The following is a 16631-nucleotide window of genomic DNA, read 5'->3' as shown; positions in this document are numbered from 1 at the left end:
TTTCATACTCTGTGCGTTATTTGAGATGTCAATTTCTGCGAAGAGGCTGACGCTACATTATTTAATTTGTTTGTGATTTTCTGCGTGAAAATAATGCCAAAAGCGCTAAAATGTGATGCAAGAAAAGTAATACTAGATATATTGGCTTTTATGCAGGAAGAATAACGTATTCAGGCGCCTTTAATTCCGTTTGGAAAAATTGGAAGAACGAGTTGCAACGGCTACAGGTTAGTGTTGCCAAATATGACGAATAATTTTACCCATGTACTCACATGTAATTTTATTAATATTTTCCCGAGAGACCCGTACCCCAGCAGTGGGGAAGGGATGGGTCATGATGAAAAGTATATAATCTTTATTTTTCTTTGATTACAGGTGTGTGGACATGACATGACACTTTAAATGTTAGGCAGTATACCAAGAAGAATTTCGCGCACCTGCAGCGATTTTAGACGAAATAATGATGATTAACGACATGTTCTCCCAATCTTTCAAGGGTTGGCTGGAAGAAATTGCTTTTTGGCAATTAGCTTTTGCAAATTGTCTGATTTGTTTTAATTTTATGCTCTTTTTTCTTGTTACTTTAGAAAATGTAAAATAAAGTGTTCATAAATAAATAAATAATAATATATAATTTTTTTAAGACTGTTTTATCTTGGTATTTCCACGACCCACAGATGATATTACCTATACCATTGTAATCTAGATTTAATCTCCTATATAATCAGAGCTTATTTTATTTCTGTTCGCCGTATACAAATTTTCCATACAACAAATGTCGTTTGATATATCCTCTTTCATTTACTATCGACCCAATATTTTGATTTATCTATACTTATAAATGTGCCTACCTAATTATAAAATAGGCAGTAGCAGAATGCATTGTCGTTTAAACCACAAATAGGCAAAATTTAATCGATGGCATCACTGGATTCGATCACAGCGAAGCCGTCACCGGAACAGATAAGATTGTGGCACTATAAGTATAATAATATAGTGATGTAAGTATTTCCGATTCTAAATTAAACCATAGATAATGGGAAAATAAAATTAGCACCTAATAAAGTAATGATTATATTATGTATTGAGTCCAAAAGTTAATTAAATAAAACGGTAAAAAATGTTTTCTAGTTTGTAGAGTTTTCGATAAAAATTATAAAAGAGATCAGTTCAGTGTATTATTTTTGGCTTTACATTACTTACAACGTATTTTTTTTGGTAAGTTAGTAATTTTTGTAAGTATGAGCCAGTAAGTACTAACCATGTACTAACCTATTTATTTATTTAAGTATAAAATATGAAAAACGGAAGTTCTGGAAGGGAAGAGGGTAGAGTAGAGACGTTGAGATAAGAAAAGTGACATTTTTTTATTGGGTCTGTAGTTATGTACTATGCTCATATAGTTACTTATGTACTTACACTAGTAAGTAGTTAATCATGATTAAATTTCATTTTTGTTAAGTATTTAATAAAGCATGCATAATAAGATATAGGATAAGGTACTTATTCGTTTTTTTAAAGAACTCTCTTCTTATCCGTATAAAAGTATAGGTAGTTACATGGTAGTTACATAGGTTGGTAAGTACTTAAAATAAATTATATTGGGTTTAGGAGTGAGGTAGGCAGTCGCGGGGAGAGCAGAAGCTTACGCATGCGCTGGGTAGAGTTCATACTAACACGCGCGTCGTAACCGCGGTGGGCCTCTCCACGTGTAGCCGCGTATTTAGGAAATACACCGCCAAAGCATTGCATATTATTCTGTTACGTATATAAGGAATAATAAATATGTATTTATCTACATGTATACTAATGATTCCCAACAGTGATTGATAATCATGATTTTACAAATTAATTAATTAAGTACATAAATCTATTATGAGTTTTTAACATCTATTCTATACGTTATTTTCCAGATTCAGCTTTCAACAGAGTTCATTGTCCTTGAACTTAACCTTTGCTGACGGTTATTGTGATTTAATTAAGTTCATCACAATATACATAAAATATAAATACTTTTACATATTAGAAATGTTACACCATCACGTAGGTATCAAAATATTGAAAAAACACTCACTCACGATATATTATGATATTTACTACTTATTGATACGTAAAAAAACATTTCTTATTCATAAGAGTAGTCGATTTTGAAAATACGCCCGTGGTTGCCCTCTGTTTCACTCTACTCGTGTAGGCCCGCCCGCCCCGCGCCCCGCGCCGCTACCCGCGCCTTCCCCCCGCTATTATTACCTTCAACGAGTGCGCGCCATCTTATCTCGCTTATTGTTTTGTTAAGTCACAGAACATAAATACCTACAAAATAGATGCCTAACATGTGTAAGCGTGTAACTATGTAGGAAATTAATAATTATACTTAAAGAGGTTAGGTACATAGACCGAAATTACTGAAAAAATTGTGCTAAGTACTAACTGAAAACTACCTATATTTTTACACTAATTACATTTTGATTGATAGGTAGTAATGGAATACAATAGTAGAGATTAATTTCCAGATCTAAATATTTTTTAAGATTCGTTAAGTATAAAATTTAAATACATACTTATACATATTATATGATTATATTTTACGGTTAAGTAACTTAAATCACTTACCCATATTTAAGTAAGTAATAACCTTTTTAAGCAGCTTAGGCATCAAGTAGTCATCATAAACGCATTCGTATTCGAAGTTTTCCTCTGAAAACATCAGATAATATTGCTGTATAGCAGGCGGGAAACAGGATACAGAGCTACGCTGTACCGCTGCGCCACCTCTGCTGGCTCCGAGCCGCTCTCGACCAACGCAACATTCGCCATTCGCCAGCACACCGTCGGACGTGAGCACGTCTATTTTGTTTCACTCAGTTCAGTCAGTCGCGATCGCAACCTACGCCAACACTGACGCAGTTAAACCGTGTTACCTAATAAATACATTAATCACTAGTGAAAATGATAGGTAAGTGATATTTTTATATTTTGAAAACAACCTTTCATTTGAAATTTGTAGTTGTCATAGTATTCTGAGATTATTTATTTAAATAGGTCATTCGTGGTAGCTTAGTTGGGGCAAGGTTGGGGTTGGGGCAAACATTATACTTAGTATATTATATTCAGGAAAAGTGAAAAAAATACGTCACTGTGTATTAATTTACAATGAGTAAAAAATTGTTTTTGTAACATTTATCTTTTGCATTAAATTTACCTTAAGTAATTGATTTAATTTTAATACACTTAACAAAATATTAAAATGCCCATTTTATGCTCTAAATTCCTTGTATACATGAAATATATAGTTATACTTGCTTATGATAAAGAATACTATCTGGTTATTTGAGGTAGGGTGAGCGGGACACGAGCGGCAATGACGGGTCGGCGGCCGATACACGTGGAGAGGCCAGTACCGCGGCGCACAAGCGTCGTAACCGCGGTACTGGCCTCCACGTGCTATGAGAGGACGTTCACTTCTCCATAACGCGCTCTCCCTTCCTCCGTTACACCCCCGCGAGCCTCTGCGAAGTAAATGCATCCTGATCGTTGCATGGCGTATACACACTGTGCCGCGGGTAGTCGTCTCGTGTTGTCGCGCTATTTCCTGGATTAGTTAGGGAGTGTACCCGTGATAATGGATTCTTATTCGGAAATTGAACTCGAGTCTTTTCGTTTGGCAGGTGAGGAGGACCGAACACATCGCTGCAATGAGTGCGGGTTGACGCTGTCCACACGCAGTGCGTTGACCGCCCACGCACGCTCTCATCGAGCTGCTGCTGATGCCCACCGCTGTGACGTGTGCCACAAGACCTTCGCGGTACCAGCTCGTCTTGTACGCCACTACAGAACCCACACTGGAGAACGCCCTTTTGAGTGTGAATACTGTCATAAAATGTTCAGTGTTAAAGAAAATCTTCAAGTACACCGGCGAATACACACCAAAGAAAGACCGTACCGATGCGGAGTATGTGATGCAGCCTTTGAACATTCCGGAAAACTTCATCGACATGCGCGTATCCATACTGGGGAAAGGCCACATGCCTGTAATATTTGCCACAAAACTTTCATTCAATCTGGACAGCTAGTAATTCATCTTAGGACCCACACTGGTGAAAAACCATATAGATGTCCAGCACCAGGATGTGGCAAAGGATTCACTTGCTCCAAACAATTGAAAGTTCATTCACGCACTCATACTGGAGAGAGACCATACACCTGCGATATATGCCATAGAGATTTTGGATATAATCATGTGCTTAAACTGCACCGCACGCAACATTTTGGAGAACGTTGCTACAGATGTACAGTTTGTGATGGAACATTTAATACCAAAAAGCAAATGGAAGCTCATATATACAATGAACATGGAGAGGATGTACCTCGGAGCCCAGTAGCACAAACGGCAGTCCCACTGGTTGTTAGCAGTAATATGATGTGTGACATTGTTGAGGCAGCCCTTCAACAACTGCCCCCGACGCCGCCGAGTTCGCCTCCTTCTCCTACGTGCCCTGTGGTGGCGTCGGTGACCGCACCGTTGGTGGTTGCCACACCGTCCCCACCGCCTGTATCAAGTTTATTTACTACGTTTGCACCATCATCCCTACCGCCACGGAAGCGCAAGCTCATTCCGCAGCCCGAGCCCGCGCCTGAGCCCACGCCTGTGCGTCACACTTCCGTTATACAATTTGCCCCAGCGGCTGACGCTTCCATGTGTTAGTCAAACATCTTTTACATTAATGTCTAACTATTTATTGATTAAAACACTTTAGCTTAAAACTTGTCGTACGTAAGTTATGCTATTTGAATTTCAAGACTAAATATATAGTATTTGTGTGAAAGTTATGCATTTTGTGCTTGTATTGTCATTGTTAGTATTAGCATAAGATTTTGTATTGCTGCTCTTAGGTACCTATGTGTTACTATTATCTGTTAAGCTTATTAAATAATAATCATGAATCCAGAACTTTCGTTTTTTAATGACAGTCAATCAATTTCACCTTTCATTTTAATTAGTATTTGTTTCTAAAAACTTTACTTTTGCCAAAATCAAACTAATCAATTAAAATAATTTCGTAGTATTTTTTTATTCGGATGATTTCACTATAATAATATCGTCAATAAATATTTTCTTGAGCAAAATTACTCTGCACAACCCTTACCTATGTTAAGAAATACATACATAGTTACATTCATACTTTTATGATTTTTTGTAACTATAAAATTAGCGCTCATGGTTTTTATGGCATAAAAGTACAAAGTCTATTTCTGTGTATAGTCAATGTGGCCACAGGTAGATTTTTGAATTTAACGCCGTTTTCTTTGGACAGCTTTCGCTGGCCAAGCTCTACCAACAATTTAAATTAAATAAGACTTATAAAATAAAACAAGTGCTATTTAGTTTAAATTTTGGTAACCACATCTGCCTCAATGACCCTTTTCTAACTAACTCGAGGAACATAAGCAATAATGCACTAGCGGCAAAACAGCACCCGAGGCCATCTATCGGACGATTTTAGAACTTTTTTTTAATAAACTGTCAGAAAACTTCCCTGTGTTGCAATTGTTTTGAGATTATAAAATCGAGCAACACGATTACATATCTCAACGAGCGATATATTATTATTTGCGATCATAGCCGAGTCCGCGTTGTTCTATTTTTTCAATGCAAACATCAAACAAAAAAAATATCATTCAATCCTATTCACTATCGGACATGCACCGGTGCACCCATTATCGGTACTAATCTTATTAATCTGTACAGTCGGCTGTCAATTTCCTGTCATGTCAGCATTTGACACTGACAGTTGTAAAATAAAACTGTCATGGCTGCCGGCCGGGTATAGCTTGGGCAAGCTTGTGTTGATTTGATTAATTTGACTATATTTAAGAAGTATTTGTAATTCCACCTCAAGTTTATCAATCTTAAATTCAAAATGGTATGTATTGGTTTTATTGAGAAGCTTGTATACCTGATAAATTTATAGTGCTAGTATTTGTTGTTTGTTTGTTTTGGTATACTTTTGACGAATATTTCTAAAATGATTGTTTTGTTTCAGACTATCGGTAAAAATAATAAGATGTTACAACACATCAACTACAGAGTACGCGTTGTACTTCAGGACTCACGTACATTCATTGGAACGTTTAAAGCCTTTGATAAACATATGAATTTGATCCTTGGAGATTGCGAAGAATTCAGGAAAATTAAATCCAAAAACGCTAAAACTGCCGAGAGGGAAGAAAAAAGAACCCTAGGGTTCGTGTTATTGAGAGGTGAAAATATAGTATCTTTGACCATTGAGGGGCCTCCCCCGCCTGAAGAAGGTTTACCGCGAGTTCCACTTCCTGGAGCAATCGGAGGTCCAGGCGCTGGTCGCGTGGCGGGACGCGGCGCCGGCCCGGGCGGCGCGCCCCCTGGCCTGCAGGGTCCTGCCCGCGGGGTGGGCGGACCATCTCAGCAGCATATGGCGCCTGGTGGTCGTGGTCAAATGGCTGCACCTCCTCAGATGCGTGGTGGGCCTATGATGGGCGGTCCTCCGCCAGGCATGATGGGTGCTCCTCCAGGCATGGGACGTGGAGGGCCAGGAGGCCGTGGACCTCCTCCAGGAATGCGTCGTTATTAAGTTCAGTGAATCTAGTTTTAACCTGTATAAGTAAGGGTTCAATAATGTTGAAGCTATCAATATGTGATCTGTCATTTAGACCATTGAATGATAGAAGTATTTAGTGATTCTTTGTCAAGTGCAAGTTTCAAGTAAGAGGTCTTGAGGTAGAAATATAAGTTTAAATATAATGTGAGTTTATTTTTATTTTTCAATATTTAATGCTAAACATCTCATAAAAAGAAATCTAAACTTATGCTCATCAGTTCATATCCTCATCATTGTAAATACCTGCACAGTTGGTACCAAATAACTGCAATTCTATTCTATTCTATTCTCTGTGGGGGTGTAAGTACCTGCACCTGGCTCTCTCGAATGGAACCTTTGTGCATATCCCCAAGGTCTAAACTGCCTTCCTAAGCTTGGACCATTTCCCACCACGCTGGTCCACTGCAGGTTGGTGGGTTCACATATCTAGATGTGCTAGATCTAGATATGCAGGTTTCCTCACGATGTTTTCCTTCACCGTAAGAGCGATGGTATACATTGTACTTAAGTTAAAAGAACTCATTGGTACATGTCAGCGCCGGGATCGAACCCGCATCTCTGGCGTGAGAAGCGGACGCTTACCCGACTGAGCTACCACCGCTCTTAACTGCAATAAATATGAAAGCTTATCTGAAGAGGTAGTACACCTGTCCTGAATCTACACTACAATCATTGCATGATTAATGAGGCTGTAGGTTCCTGTTATGAGATACTAGGTAAGGTTTGTATAGTTCCTAAGATCTCATTGAAATAAATCACTCATTAATGGGATTCTTATAACGTATTATATTTTTAAAATTCGCAGGTCTCAAGTTACATAATGTATACTCCGTTGGTTGCTGCTTAAGTAAGGCCGCTTCCACGACGCCCGGTACAAATTCTCCGCCAGCACTGCGCACCGCTCCATTGTCGTGAACAGATTCATACAAATCTATGAACCTGACGTCGTGGACGCGGCCTAATTTAAAAACCTGTTCTGTATAAATCAAAATAAAAGAAAACTGATTAAACAACAAGCGATATTATAATTATGTGTTAAACAATTTAATTCTATTTTTAAGTAATATTAAGAAACCCTGTATGTTTTCTTTACCAATAAAATAGAATATGTTCAGTTCGCTATAAAATAAGGCAAACCTCTAGGTACATGTCTTTGGGAATGATAAATAACAAATCTTAGATGATACTTATGAGCAAAAGAATAGGCGGACAAACAAACTCTGTTGAGAATACAATGCCATCAGATATTAATTGATCTCAGATCAACAGTTTTTACAATTTTATAAATTTTTAGTTCTTTACTAATGACAGTTTCTGCAAGAAGGGTGGCAGCGCTTGCCGCCGACCCTACACCGGCAGCCGCCACTGATGTCGCCGTGGCCGCGGGGCCCCCAGCGCCGCCCCCGCGTCACCCAGCAGATCTCCGTCTTGCACGCCGTGCAAACTATCCCATCACAGCCAGAAATTTTAGTTATGACTACATTGCACTGTGGACACAACATTGCTTTACCCTTGGCAATGAGGTCTAAAAGCATTTTCCTAGTGCGCTGTTCGTCTGCGGTGTCGGTGCCGGCGGCCTGGGCCAGTCGGCTTTGTAGTTGGTAGTCCTCACAGGAGACACCCTCATGGATTGCCTGAAACAGTGACAAATATTGGGTGAAATAATTTACCTTTCATGCCAATCCTAACTAATATTATAAATGCGAAAGTAACTGTGTCTGTCTGTCTGTTACTCTTTCACGCCAAAACTACTGAACGGATTTGAATGAAATTTGGTATACATAGTATTACATAGGGTCTAGAGACCCTGAGAAAGAACATAGGCATACTTTTTATCCCGGAATTCCCAGGGAAAACTTTAAGGCGAAGCGAAGCTCGCGGGAACAGCTATAAGAAATAATATAGATAATCATAATTACATCTTACCTGGCAAGGCAGGCAGTTGACTCGCTGGCAGACGGGGCAGTGGAAGCGCGCGACGGGCGGCTCGCACAGCGCCCAGCCGGCGCAGTCCCGGGTGCGGCAGTGGAAGGAGTGCGGCGCAGAGCTCTCGGCCGCGGCGAGGCTGCGGGCCAGGCGGCGCTCCCACTGCTCGGCGCTCAGCAGCGCGCGCTCCTCGCGGGCCGTGAGCGCGCCCGCGCAGCCCGGCTCGGGGCACGGCGCGGCCGCCTCGGCGCAGTGCTCCGCCACCGCGGCCAGGCACGCGCGGCAGAAGGCGTGGCCGCACTCGTGCAGCAGCACGCCCGCCGCGCCCTCCACGCGCTCCACGCACACGCCGCACTCGAACGCGCACGGACTCGGCGTCAGCGCCTGCTGCTCCGCCAGCACCAGCGCAGCGTACACGGACGTCGGGGGAGGCGGGCTGGCCGGGGGCGGCGCGCTGCTCGGGGATGGCAGGCTGGTCGAGGGCTGCTGCTGGCTAGCCGGGGGCAGCTGGATGACCTGAGGCTCCAGGTTAACAGGAGCCTCTGGGCGGGCTGGTAATGCCGGCTGGGTAGGCTCTGTCGGCCTGCCGACGCTGGGCTCTTTATTCCTTGACTCTGTAGTAAATATACCATTGTATGTAAAAGATGTTAAGAGTGTACAATCATACCGACATAAAAACTACAACTGAACTTACCAGGTTCATCTAAACTCAGGTAAAATGGTTTATCAATATTGTCTCCAGCAATTTTTATTATTGTGTCAGTGTCGTGGGCGCAGAGCGCGCGGTCGACGACCCAGCGCTGCAGCGGCGCGGGCAGGCCCAGGCGCGCCTCAGCCGCGCGCCGCAGGTCCGCCAGCGTACTGGCCTGCTCCATACAGATGGGTACTGGACCACACAGAGTTAGTTTTGTGCGCCCACGCGCCTTTACTTTGTGCTCCACCCATACTGCTATACTGAAAAGAGTAACAGTAATTGGTACTAAAGAGGTATAAAAGCAGCTAATAGAATTTTTTACAAACAAACATAATTATGCTCAAGACTGTAATCCCGAAGGGGTAGTCAGTGATGACTTGCTAGCGAGCCATGTCTCTGTTTGTTGAATGAGTTCAATGCACTTAGATACACATCTAGAAACCCGATTTCCTCACAATGTTTTCCTTCACATACCTTTGTATTCCACCATGGCAGTGTTGGGACCTTATCCATAACACCACCCGAACTCCATTTTTAGGAGTACAGTAAATTCAAACTTTTTAAGTTAATCCTGTTAGCAGTACTCCCTAAATGTTATAATAAAGGTATTCATTTTATGTTATAAAGTTTTACATTTTAAAAGGATTCATTTTATATTATAAAGTTTTACATTTTAAAAGGTATTCATTTTATGTAATAATGTTATAAAGTTTTACATTTAGGGAGTTAAATAACTACACATTTAAATGTTATAAAGTTTAAAAATTATTCTCTATATTGCAAAAACAACTACTTATTTTTCTAAAACCCATGTGCCATCCTAAGAGGAGGTAAGAATGCCGCTAATATCTCTTTCATCTGGCGGCCACCTAATGTGGGGCTGCTGGACTTATTTGGAGAGAGTGGTGGTTGTTAGGCACCCACTGCATGACACAAAGAAGCATGCATGCCTTCCCTATATTTGCAATAAATATGACAGCTCAGGTTGACGCTCACTGATGGAGTTGAGGCAGTCGCGAGAACTTCACATTGTACCTAAATGAGGCATTATTCCCATTGCCCCAAAGCTGCCACGAGGCTGACTCTACTCTAGCTGTGAAGGGAGCTCTTTAATGGAATGGAAATACTCAGCACCTCTGGGGTGCCAGGTGGACAACTGTTACTACAGCAAATATTATTATAAGTGTAGTTATAGTTAGTGTATTATTAGGTACCTATGTAATTTTCATATAACTTACCTAAACTTTTGCAGGTGCTGATTATGCTCTCGTCCAATTCTTAATTTATTTTTACATTTAGGCATGATGAAAAGACGATGTAAACTATCTTAAGGCATCCGACAGTTTATTTATCTTATCTTCACAGGGAAAAATTTGTAAAATTAATTACGAGATTCCAAAACGCATTCAATGTAGTCTTGTATTATTTTCGGTCAGAGGTACGGGTGTATTTAACCATAACCAAGGTTTTAAATAAGCCAATTTCGCTGATGTATACGATGTATACTGATTTCTTTATTTTCTCTATGTGCTGGCTCACAATCTCACAATATTTCAATATTACAAATCATAACAAAAACAAACAGGTGGTAATTTTTTTACCATAGAGGAAGTAAAACAAAGTAAAACTATTTTGACACCTGACACAGTCGCCAGTCGGTGATTTGACTATTCTGTTCTGTCCCTCGAATAAAGTGCGGAGACCATCAGAATAATAACAGCCTTTGGCTTCGCTCAGATTTAACCATACAAATACAACATCGTAAAGTCAGCTGCATAAGTAGCTATACACTTTTGTACCTTGTCAATCTGAAACGGCCTTTTGACAAGGTACAGAAGTGTATAACGTTAACGACTTATGCAGCTGACCGTAAATTTTTGCATACATGCATACAACATTGTATATCATTCGCTTTCAACGCGGCGGGAGCCTGGTTTCAGGTTCAGTAGTCCACTCAGGACATGAGCCTTTTCACCGCGGCGGGAGCCTGGTTTCAGGCTCAGTATTCCACTCAGGACATGGGCCTCCTTCAAGCTCCTACATGGGTTTCGCAAACATTTAACACCCAAGTCCAGAGTCTATAATAATGCTGCGGCTCCCGGGTCTACTGGGTCCCCGACCCACAGCGGGGACGGAACCCGGGATCCTTGGCACGACAGTCAGTGTAGGTAGATACTAACCACTGCACTATAATAATAATAATTAAATTATTTAACTAACAAGACTCTGAAGCTATAATCCGGTCTTCGTAGTGAATAAAATAACTTTAGTCTGACGATGCTAACGAAATACTGCAAGAAAAAAAAACTTTTACCATACAAATTAATTTATTTTATAATAATATAGACATAGACACCTTATACTAATGTATGAGTAGTGTACTAGCCACATGAAATATGTTTATAGAAACTTTTTCAAATCAAACTAAGTATACTTTTTAACTCCCATTGAAAGTTATCGACACATAACCTTTGATGATTAGATCGAGCAAGGACTTTGTATAATACAAAGTCGTTGAGATCGAGAGATTAAACACCGAATAGTAGATTGTTAATAATAACAGCTTGACATATGGCGGGCACCATTAAAGACGTCAACATATCAGTTAGCAGTTGACTAGTGGCAGTACCCGCAGGAGGGGTGGCAGCGCCGGCCGTCGACGCCGCAGCGGCAGCCGGCGCTGGTGTCGCCCTTGCCGCCGGGCCCCCAGCGGCGCCCGCGCGTCACCCAGCAGATCTCCGTCTTGCACGCCGCGCAGCGCACCCAGTCGCAGCCCCACTTCTTGGTGATGACGGCGCCGCACTGCGGGCACGCCAGCGCCTCGCCGCGCGCCGTGAGGTCGGCCAGCAGCGCGCGCGTGCCCGCGTCCGCCGCGCCCGCCGCCGCCGCCGCCGCGCGCTGCAGCCGCGCCCGGTGCTCCGAGCACGTCTCGCCCTCGTGCACTGCCTGTAATGCAATAAATAAGTACCTACACATTTTTTTAATATTTCGTACAGTGTATTTATCTATGTATGAAGTCTAAAACTGAACGGTCTGTACGCATAGCGTGTTTTAATGTCGCTAAACTGTAATTTACATGACTGACTCTGCGTTGCAATGCAATATATGATATACTTTTTTAAACTGGCTTGTGACCGTGTGTGAGTGTGTGAAGAGATTACAACTGGATTACGATAGAGTGAATGTCCCAGCGATGTAGAACACGGACAACAGTAATGTCGTATCCTTGGACGTGGCGTTACCTGGCAAGGCAGGCAGTTGACTCGCTGGCAGACGGGGCAGTGGAAGCGCGCGACGGGCGGCTCGCACAGCGCCCAGCCGGCGCAGTCCCGGGTGCGGCAGTGGAAGGAGTGCGGCGCAGAGCTCTCGGCCGCGGCGAGGCTGCGGGCCAGGCGGCGCTCCCACTGCTCGGCGCTCAGCAGCGCGCGCTCCTCGCGGGCCGTGAGCGCGCCCGCGCAGCCCGGCTCGGGGCACGGCGCGGCCGCCTCGGCGCAGTGCTCCGCCACCGCGGCCAGGCACGCGCGGCAGAAGGCGTGGCCGCACTCGTGCAGCAGCACGCCCGCCGCGCCCTCCACGCGCTCCACGCACACGCCGCACTCGAACGCGCACGGACTCGGCGTCAGCGCCTGCTGCTCCGCCAGCACCAGCGCAGCGTACACGGACGCGCCCGCCGGGGGAGGCGCGGTCGCCGGGAGCTGCTGGCTGGACGTGGATGGCGACTGGGTATCCGAGGACGGGCCTGCCACCGGGACCGACGTGGAGACACTGGCCTCTTTACTATTGGTTTCTGAAATCAAATTCATCGCTGCATTTACAAAAGGATAGATTAGCGGAAATCGTGACATAGGTAGTCTGACATATATGATAAAATTGTAATTTTAAAAAATGCACAGTATACTGACCAGGCTCCACCAGGCACAAGTAGAAGGGTTGGTCGAGCTTCTCCCCGGCCAGCTGCTCCAGCGTGTCGGTATCCCGGGCGGCGAGCGCGCGGCCCACGACCCAGCGCTGCAGCGGCGCGGGCAGCCCCAGGCGGGTCTCGGCCGCGCGCCGCAGCGAGCCCAGCGACGCGCCGCGACGCACCTGCAGCCGCACCGGCCCGCGCGCGCACCACTTGTCCTCCACCCACACCGAGATGCTGGAATCAGGTGTGATCATCACTGTTAAGTTTGTCTTGCTTTAATAATAATAATAAAATTATTTTCAGATAACAAGATCACGAAATGACAATCAAATTAAAAATAAAATTAAATGATTTATAAGAATCATTTGTTTATCTGATTGAGGTTTTTACTTACATAACAGAATCTTCGCTGTCTTCATTTTGTTCTTTCGAAGTAGATGGAGTTGCTGAGGAAGCTTTCGCAACTTCAGTTTTTACACATTCTTTAGGTGCTACATTTATTTTATCACAGCCGTTGGGTATTGATTCGACGCCGCTAGATTCGGTTGTATTTTTTACTGCTGCAACGATTTCTCGTTTAGGTGCGGATACTACTTTTATACACTTAGTTCCTTCTGATTGGGTCGATGAATCAATTTTCTTTGGCGGTACTTTATCTCTTTTCTCATTTGACCTACTCTCCGTTGGTTTTATAGTGACTTTGGACGTTTTGGTGGTTTCAGCCATAGTGGGTACCGCATCGTTGATGATTTGTGAGGAGAAGGAGAGCACGGAGCAGGACAGCCTGAGCTGCGCGAGGCGCGAGGCCGCCTCCGCCGCCGCGCGCTCGTCGCCCGACGCTATCGACGTCTCCAGCTGAGCAATCAGATCCCGCCTCTTGGACAACTCCCCTGACAAACGGACGTGAGCTTTGCCTTTCCCTGTCTCGACATTCGACGACGTCGCCACTGTTGAAGAAGTGGACGGCATCGCTGCTTGGCTAACTGGTTTAATATCTGATGGTGATATCGCTGCCACTGGATTGGTTTTTGCGTCGACATTTAACGGTTTTGTATCCGGTTTAATAAGATTATCCTTATTTTTTATCTCTACTTTCGGTGATGATGGCTTATTTTCAGTTGCTTTAATAATTTTTACTGTTACAGCAGTTTCTTTTGTTTGGTTATTGTTTGTGTTAACTTTACGAGTATCTAAATTAGTTATTACATTTGAACATGGTATAGCATTTGCTTCCTTGCTTCCTGATTCACCCTGTATCACTGTAGGCATTTTGGAAGTGGCTTCGGTAGATTTGGTTTCAGAGGTCGTAGGTATTATCACAGGAGTGGCTTCAAATTTAGTGAAAGAAGTTGAGGGTGCGGTAGACGCTGGTGTTTTGGTCGCACTGCTTGGAGAAGGTTGATTTAAAAAAGATTGCTTCAAAGAAAAGTTTGAGATATTGTTATCTTTAGTCACACTTTGTTTAGGGACATACACTGGATTTAAAAGCATAGATATCGTTAGTGATTCAGAGAGTTTTCCACTATTAGTTCCTGTAGTTGGCTTTTCTGTTTCTAGCGATGCTTTTCCTGGGGTGGCAGTATTCTTTCGTGTAGCTTCAAGTCTCTTTTCATTTTCTTTATTAGAATTATCTACTATTACAGTGGTTTGTGTTATAACGACCGATTCTTTCGGCCGCAAATTTTCTTTAATAACTGGTGAGTTTCTAACACTGTTCACTTTATTTTCCGGCAAATTATTCACAGTTTGTTTCGAGGAAGACGGTTCAATTTTATAAATCGGGTCAACTGTTGAACCCATAGGTAGAGTAGGAGCTTCTTTACTTATATAAATATCTTCATACTGATTAGCTTTCTTTTTACCGAGTCCATTAATAACCGTGTTTGACCTTTTTGGCAACGAATGTTTCATTTCCTTGAGCATTTCTTTAAGGAGCTCTTTATCTTCCATAGTATTGTTGTTGGAGGTTCCATTGCGAGATGGTTGGTTGACACCGTTAGTCTGCGTATCCTCGTGCTTGACCGCTCGGCCCGGCCGCGGCAGCCCGGCGCCCGCCAGGCACTCCAGGCACGTCACCATCGTCGCGTCGTACTTCTTGAGACAGCGGGTGCAGAACCAAGTCTCACCGGAGTTCTTATGCGCCATGGCTCCGTCACCACTGCTTCTTGCTGAACCTGAATTGTTTTCGCAAGCCTTTAATTTGTAAGACTTCAGTAGCTCGGCAGCCTGCTTGTCCAGCTCACTGATATTCGGCAACAGTTTCACCGGTGGAACATCGAGGGATGAGTTTCGTTTCGATTTGCTTTCGAATATTTGCCGCAAGAAACTTTTGTCCTGACGAATTTTCGTAATCACTTCGCTTTTCGGTCTCTCCGGTTTTACATGAGAAGTTTTGTTATTGTTCTGTTCTCCTAAAATTGAAGGTTTGTTAGCAGGTGTGTCGCGGTCACTGGAATTCATTGTGTTCTCACGTTGTTGGTTGCGGGGAGCAGGGAGAGTGGCGCTCTCGGTGGGCGCGGCGCGGGGCGTGGGCGGCTGCGGCGCGGGGCGCTTGGCGGCGCGGCCGGGGGGCGGGGGCGCGGGGCGCTTGCCCGGCACGTGCGCGCGGCGCAGCGTGTCCCCCCGCCCCCCCCGCCCCGCGCGCGCCGGCACCGTGCTCGCGTAGCGCGCCTCGCCCAGCGGCAGCAGGTACTTGCGGTGCAGCGTGAGGTGGCGCTCGTAGCCGCGGCGCAGGTCCTGCACGCGGCGGCGGTACGCGTCGGGCGGCGGGGAGGGCGGCGCGCGGGGGGCGGGCGCGGGCCAGGCGCCGCCCGGCAGGTACGCGAAGCTGGCGGCGGTGCGGTCGGAGGCGCCGCTCGACACGCTGTCGCTGGACGCGGCGCGGCGCAGCCAGCTCACCAGCGCGGCCCACCCCGCGCGCCCCTCGCCCACCCCCGCGCGCCCCTCGCCCGCCCCCGCGCGCCCCTCGCCCGCCCCGCCGCGCCCCTCGCACTCGCCGCGCATCACCCCGCGACCAGCCCCGCGCTCACTGACTCATCCGGGCACTTCACAATACGTGACTCATTAACACTATTCACTCTACTTACTTCTCGATGAAAGAGTGCGAGGTGTATGATCCGAAACTAGCACATTTGCATCATTTGGCACATATCTGTTAGCACAGATTTTCAACAGCTGCGATAGTTAGGTATACCACCTCAACGGTAACTGGGTTGAATTGCCTACGTACACTTGCATAATCAGAATCACACTTCACAATTATTTAACTATGGTATTTGATTTAAAAATAATGAGCGTTCACTTTGTAAGTGATTGTTTATTACATTTCACAGAGATAGCTAACAATGTGCAGGCGCGGGCGCTCGTCTCGCGAGTCGCGACACAAAGCGGCGCTCGCTCGCGCGGTTATATTTAGCGCGTCTTCGCCACTGTGCTTTTGCTATTTTCATTTCATTCTTACGTTCCCGCC

General features: G+C 44.5%; 4 protein-coding genes across 4 annotated transcripts; 2 read left to right on the top strand and 2 right to left on the bottom strand.

Annotated features, from left to right (window-relative positions):
• The first annotated feature begins 2780 nt into the window (after nucleotides 1-2780).
• Nucleotides 2781-4951, top strand: LOC105392212 (Krueppel homolog 1). Its single transcript, XM_011563809.3, has 2 exons — nucleotides 2781-2956; nucleotides 3669-4951. Exons 1-2 carry the CDS (start codon nucleotides 2950-2952, stop codon nucleotides 4703-4705), a joined length of 1044 nt encoding a protein of 347 aa, XP_011562111.2. The 5' UTR covers nucleotides 2781-2949; the 3' UTR covers nucleotides 4706-4951.
• Nucleotides 4952-5763: 812 nt separating this feature from the next.
• On the top strand, nucleotides 5764-6781 carry LOC105392214 (small nuclear ribonucleoprotein-associated protein B). Its single transcript, XM_011563810.3, has 2 exons — nucleotides 5764-5924; nucleotides 6045-6781. Exons 1-2 carry the CDS (start codon nucleotides 5922-5924, stop codon nucleotides 6609-6611), a joined length of 570 nt encoding a protein of 189 aa, XP_011562112.1. The 5' UTR covers nucleotides 5764-5921; the 3' UTR covers nucleotides 6612-6781.
• Nucleotides 6782-7859: 1078 nt separating this feature from the next.
• Nucleotides 7860-10879, bottom strand: LOC119694517 (ranBP-type and C3HC4-type zinc finger-containing protein 1). The gene is made up of 4 exons (XM_038120979.2): nucleotides 10497-10879; nucleotides 9259-9518; nucleotides 8565-9178; nucleotides 7860-8272 (listed from the first exon to the last, which is right to left on the bottom strand). The coding sequence occupies exons 1-4, from the start codon at nucleotides 10559-10561 to the stop codon at nucleotides 7940-7942; spliced, it is 1272 nt and encodes a 423-aa protein (XP_037976907.2). The 5' UTR covers nucleotides 10562-10879; the 3' UTR covers nucleotides 7860-7939.
• A 687-nt stretch (nucleotides 10880-11566) lies between these two features.
• On the bottom strand, nucleotides 11567-16561 carry LOC119694477 (flocculation protein FLO11). Its single transcript, XM_038120891.2, has 4 exons — nucleotides 13557-16561; nucleotides 13161-13396; nucleotides 12501-13045; nucleotides 11567-12204 (listed from the first exon to the last, which is right to left on the bottom strand). The coding sequence occupies exons 1-4, from the start codon at nucleotides 16163-16165 to the stop codon at nucleotides 11875-11877; spliced, it is 3720 nt and encodes a 1239-aa protein (XP_037976819.2). The 5' UTR covers nucleotides 16166-16561; the 3' UTR covers nucleotides 11567-11874.
• Nucleotides 16562-16631: the final 70 nt, after the last annotated feature.

The sequence above is a fragment of the Plutella xylostella genome, chromosome 4 (assembly GCF_932276165.1).
Source record: "Plutella xylostella chromosome 4, ilPluXylo3.1, whole genome shotgun sequence".
Classification (NCBI taxonomy): Eukaryota; Metazoa; Arthropoda; class Insecta; order Lepidoptera; family Plutellidae; genus Plutella; species Plutella xylostella.
Note: the sequence above shows the minus strand (reverse complement) of the source record. Positions and strands in the feature narration are given on the sequence as shown.

Bases quoted from the DNA above. Each gene is read 5' to 3' on its own strand.
- LOC119694517 (XM_038120979.2), bottom strand. From the start codon at position 10,561: ATGCCTAAATGTAAAAATAAATTAAGAATTGGACGAGAGCATAATCAG. The intron at 9,519-10,496 runs GTAAGTTATATG...TACTCTTTTCAG, and splicing joins CAGCACCTGCAAAAGTTTAG to TATAGCAGTATGGGTGGAGC. The intron at 9,179-9,258 runs GTAAGTTCAGTT...TATTTACTACAG, and splicing joins CCTGAGTTTAGATGAACCTG to AGTCAAGGAATAAAGAGCCC.
- LOC119694477 (XM_038120891.2), bottom strand. From the start codon at position 16,165: ATGCGCGGCGAGTGCGAGGGGCGCGGCGGGGCGGGCGAGGGGCGCGCG. The intron at 13,046-13,160 runs GTCAGTATACTG...ATTTGATTTCAG, and splicing joins CTTGTGCCTGGTGGAGCCTG to AAACCAATAGTAAAGAGGCC. The intron at 12,205-12,500 runs GTAACGCCACGT...ATTGCATTACAG, and splicing joins TCAACTGCCTGCCTTGCCAG to GCAGTGCACGAGGGCGAGAC.